The following is a 4,816-nucleotide window of genomic DNA, read 5'->3' as shown; positions in this document are numbered from 1 at the left end:
CCCCGTCCCCCCGCCCACCCAGACCCGGCGTCCGCTGCACCAGCCTCCAGCGTCTGCCTCCTCCAGCACCTGGCAGAGCAGGCACAAATTAGCACCGTCATTAATAGCTCTTGATCACTATGAGCTTTATTTTGATGCGATAAAAACAAACCCGCCTGGTCTGCAAGCTGCGTCTCAGCACAGCTCCCCCACTGCTCTAGAGCCAGCTGCCCTGTCCCTGGGGAGACCAGTGCTCCGGCACAGGGTTTTATTTGAGGTCATTTTATGGCCATTCGCTTCGGGGCAAAACTGGCTGCAGCACCGAGTGCTCCCCTCCTGCCTCATGGCATTTACAGCCAGCAGCAGCTCCCCTGCCACAGCAGAGAGGGTGCCAGGTGCCTGGCACTGCCATGATGCAGGGAGGACCACACCACAGGCTTTGGGGCTGGACGGAGCAGCAAAGGATGTGGCACACACAGAGGTGCAGGGTTTAGTGGCAGGAAGCCTAATGTCACCTGAAAAGTGCTATCCTGGCCCGACAGTATGTTTTGTGGCTGGAAAGCCAGGGAGCAGCCCCTCCAATCCATCCCCAGCTTCTCTCCACGCTGCTCCCTCCATCCCAGGGCCATATTAGCAGTTGGGGGCCACCTGGGCAGCCAAGCACATTGTTCTGCTTTCAAAGAGGTGTCACCATCTGGCCACCAAAACCAGTCTGTAGCCTTGGAGTTGCCCTGCTAGCAGCACCCAATCCTGGAGGAGAGACTCCTGGACTGATTGCACCTCCCTGTGATTCCTGCCTGCTTCCCAGGCACTCTCACGATGGAGTGGAGCACCCTAAGAAGCATCGTGAAGTCATTATACCCAGTGTCCCTTCCCTGGCCTTTCACATGCAGTAGGGGCAGAGAAAACCCTTCTTTCTGTAGGGTCCTTCAGCCTGTAGGAGGCTTCTCAGCCCCGTGCCCATGCTGCCTGGCCCCTGCAGCCACAGAGCATCCCCTGCCCTGTCTGCTGCTCAGAAATGAGTTGGCAAAGATCTACCTGTGCTCCCTTCCCACAGACTGTTCAATTTACCATCTAACACAAGCAAAGCATCCTCTGGCTTTAGCCATGAAAAGCATCTCTCCTGTGGGCTAGGGAGCTGCTGCCTGCCCCCATGGCTCTGGGTAGCTGGGACTCCCACTCCAGGAGCCCTAAAAGTGGTGAGGGCAGCCCTGGTCCTGCCCTGCCCTGGCATTGCAACATCAGCACCGGCTCTGCAGGTTTAACTCACATTTTCCATGTTCTTGAGCTTATTGTGGTCTAATACACATTAATATTTGTCCAAGCCACCTGAAGAGGATAGGGCAGCAGCCTCAGGAGCATCCTGGTCAGGAGCTGGCACGGGGGAAGCAGGACAACAAAGGGGCTGACTTCAGGCACCACACGCTCATGCAGAGGCATGGACTGAGCTCTGGTGTGCTGAGCATCCTGCAGCAGCAGGGAAAGGGAACAGACACGTCCTGAGTGGGCAACAGTAGCTCCATACGTGATGCTATGGCTGCATCGCTTCAGCTTTACCCGCCTTTTGGTTTCTTTACTCAAACATGGCAGGGCACCGGTGCCAGCAATGGCAGAGGCTGCAGGCTGCAGAGCAGGCATGGAAGACCACAGACTTACAGTGGGAGCACCCAAGCTGCTGGCTTTTGGGAAGTAACTGCCCACCGAGTCCAGACAAGTCTCTGCTGTTGGGGCTGTGGGGCAGAGCATCCCCCAGAGCTCTGTTCCTTGGGGCACCAAGGAGAGCCCCGCAGTAGGAGCAGCCACCCCAAGAGCAGGAGCACTCTGCACAGGAGTTGATGCTGGCTGTGCCACAGGCACTGGCACAGGGACACCATGGGGCACCGGTGGGCTCCAGAGCCTGCTTGGGACATCCCACCACCATATCACGGGCACAGGCTCTGCCACCTCTTGCTGCAGCTGACGCCAGCACCTGCGGACCCCCACGTCCAGCCTTGCCAAGCAGACAGTGATGCTGATGCTGGTGCTGGTGCAGCCGCCTTTGCAGCAGCCTGGGCTGAGAGCATTCCGGCTTTTGGTATCAGGGCAATCAGTCCATGGGCAGCTCCCAGGGCCACAGGAAGGCTGCCCAACTTTGCCAGCAGCCTGGCCAGCACTCGCCTCCTCCCATCCACCCTCTGCCAAGCCTTCAGCCCTGCTGAGGTTCTGAAGGTCTCCTTTGCTCCTGTGCAGTTCCCAGGCTGTTGAGCAGGGCTGCGCCTCTTCGCAACGACTTCAAGTGCAATTCTGTGTGTCTCTGAGGTGTAGGCTCACACCCATGTCCACTGCCCATACACATCCCCTCCTCCCCTGCACCACGCTTGGGGACACAACTGGAGGAGGGCTGCACCCTCACAGAAAGCCCCTGTGACCAAGTGCCTGGCAGGCCGGTCATCTGTGGGCCACATCCAGTTCAGGCTTTGCTCCTGGGGTTTCCTTTATGAAGTTTATTGAGAACATCTTTACTCCCAGAGTCAATTTTTTTCCCCAGTGCTCAATGTAGATGTTTCCACAGTTGGTTTACATGCACTTGCTCTTATGCCAACACAATCTTAGAGCAAATAATTCCTTCCTTTATCTAGAGTAAACATCCTGATATCAATAATATCACTTCCACCTGTGTTTTGCACAGCACTTCCAGCTCTTCCAGTTTCACAAGATGGGGCCCTCCATCCCTCCCCAGGCTCGGGTTTGGCCTCCCCTCTATTGCAGTGTGAACACCTTTCCCAGCATCAACATTCGTGCTCCCAGTGCCCTGCACGATGCTCCAGACCCTCCCCTCCTGCCTCCAGAGGGGTTCCCCTGAATTCCCAAACCCGAATGCTCCAGCTCCCTCCCTGGCTCCCCCATGTGCTGCCACTGGCCTCTCCCTGCCCACGATGAGAAGATTTTGCTCCCCAGCCCTGGGCCAGTGACTAATTAAAGAGTAGCCCTGACTTTGCGAGGGTGTCCAGCAGTAGCCAGGTGGGCTCCCTTCCCTAGGTGAGCATCAGCTGGGTGCTTGCTCACCACTGCAGCGTCCTCGGGCACAGCTGGCACCTACCTTCAGAGTGGTGGGAGAGGGTGAGCAGGCTGACGCAGGAGGCACCGATGCCAGAGCCGAAGACAGTGATCCGCAACGGATCTCCCCCAAAGAAGGCGATGTTCTCGCTGACCCAGCGTAGCGCCTGGATCTGGTCCAGCAGCCCATAGTTGCCCTTGGCAGCCTGGTCCCCTGTGCTCAGGAACCCTGCGGGCCAAGGGGACCCCGGTTAGGGATGAGGAAGCAGGAGGGGGGTTTGTCCTGACCACCCACCCCCTTCCCCACGCCTAGGGGAGCTTCTGTGGGACCCTATCGCAGCACAACATCAGACCCCACTACCAGGACAACCCTGCGAGCTCCAAGCTGGAGCGAGGCCACCACTGAGTTCCAGCCGCCCCCTGCACGACACAGTGGGGTGAAAGGCTGCGAGCATAGCTGTGAGCCCTGGGGAGACCCTCCAGCCATCTGCAAGCAGTGACAGGGTGATGGGCACAGAGCCCTGTCCTATCCATACCACTGCCTGTGCTAACAAAGAGCCAAGGCGTCTCACACGTGCTCCAAGGAAAGCTGAGAAAGCACCTGTGGCCGCAGGCAGGCTGGATGTGTGCACAGCCAGTGCTTCCCATGGACTAGCGTGGCCCAGAGGAGGCTCTATGGATGTAAGGAGGTGGGCTGGGCAGAGAGGAAGGCACTGCAGCTTAAAATACAAAAGCTTGCAGTGAGGAAGATGCTGAGAAATGCTTTCAGTAGCAAAGGGAACACCCGAGATAAGCTATCAGTGTCCCATTTGCTTTGACTCAAAGCAGGAAGCCAAAAACATGGTCCTGAGGTAAAATCCAGGTAGGCACTCTGGCAGACAGGGTGTGGTGCTGGCACTGCTCTCGCCGGGCACACTGCAGCACCTCAGTGGAGATGATGATGGCACCACTTCAGCATTATTTCATATTGTGACTTACGTCTTAAATTCGCACCTTTCTTAAAGGCCTGACTTTTCATCTTGAAAGCTCTTGAATAGGCTTATTTTTTCTAAGAAGCCTATTTTCTACCAGGTAACTGCTATCTTCCCCAAGAGACTAGCAGGGTGTGAAGGCCACCAGAGGGATGTGCTGCCCCTGGTACCGGCCCTGCTGCCCAGGGAGAGCACCGTGCCAGGCTGGATGGCTGCAGAGGAGTTCTCCCCAAACCTCCACACTGGTGGAGGAGGAGGCAGCAAAGCTCCAGAGACATGTCCCGTGTCTCAGCCCCTTGAGCAGGCAGGGGACTGCACCGCCTTTTGACCCAGCGTCCCCATCTCACCAGGTCACCAGTGCTCGTGAAAATGGGGCTGCCACCCTCCTCTATGCAGCACCTTTCAGTGAGCCCCTCTGTGGACAGCCAGGCCATGCTGGGCATCTGCAGGGAGTCCTGGCAGCTCAGCCAGCTTGGAGGCAGCTGGAGCCCAGGGAGGGGGAGCTGCAGGTCCCCAGGGGCAGCTAGGCAGTACCTGCTGGCAGCTCACCGCTTTAAGCCCTCTCAGGAGGAGATGCTGAGTACACACATTTATTAGTCATTTAACCGCAGACCAATATTTACCGAGCCAGGCTGTGTAAATGAGCCTGAGGGGGCCGGTGCCAGGAGCCGGACCACGCTGCAACTGCCCGCAGCGGGCACCGCCACGGGGCACCTGGGCCCAGGCTGGGGGAGCAGGGGCAGCACCCACAGTGCAGTCCCATCCTGCTGGGCCCCACGTCCCCACTGCCCCCTTCACAGCTAGTTCAAGCCTGGTCAGCTGTGGGGGCT

At 58.0% G+C, this 4,816-nt stretch overlaps 1 protein-coding gene across 1 annotated transcript in view; it reads right to left on the bottom strand.

Annotated features, from left to right (window-relative positions):
• NLGN3 (neuroligin 3) overlaps nucleotides 1–4,816 on the bottom strand; it is an 18,426-nt gene that overhangs the window by 4,043 nt on the left and 9,567 nt on the right. Inside the window, exon 4 of the mRNA XM_010187516.1 lies at nucleotides 3,059–3,244. Within this exon, the coding sequence (XP_010185818.1) occupies nucleotides 3,059–3,244 (186 nt within the window). The remainder of the gene's footprint in view (nucleotides 1–3,058; nucleotides 3,245–4,816) is intronic.

The sequence above is a fragment of the Mesitornis unicolor genome, unplaced genomic scaffold (genome assembly GCF_000695765.1).
Source record: "Mesitornis unicolor isolate BGI_N332 unplaced genomic scaffold, ASM69576v1 scaffold36826, whole genome shotgun sequence".
Classification (NCBI taxonomy): Eukaryota; Metazoa; Chordata; class Aves; order Mesitornithiformes; family Mesitornithidae; genus Mesitornis; species Mesitornis unicolor.
This window is presented reverse-complemented; position numbering and strand designations above follow the sequence as displayed.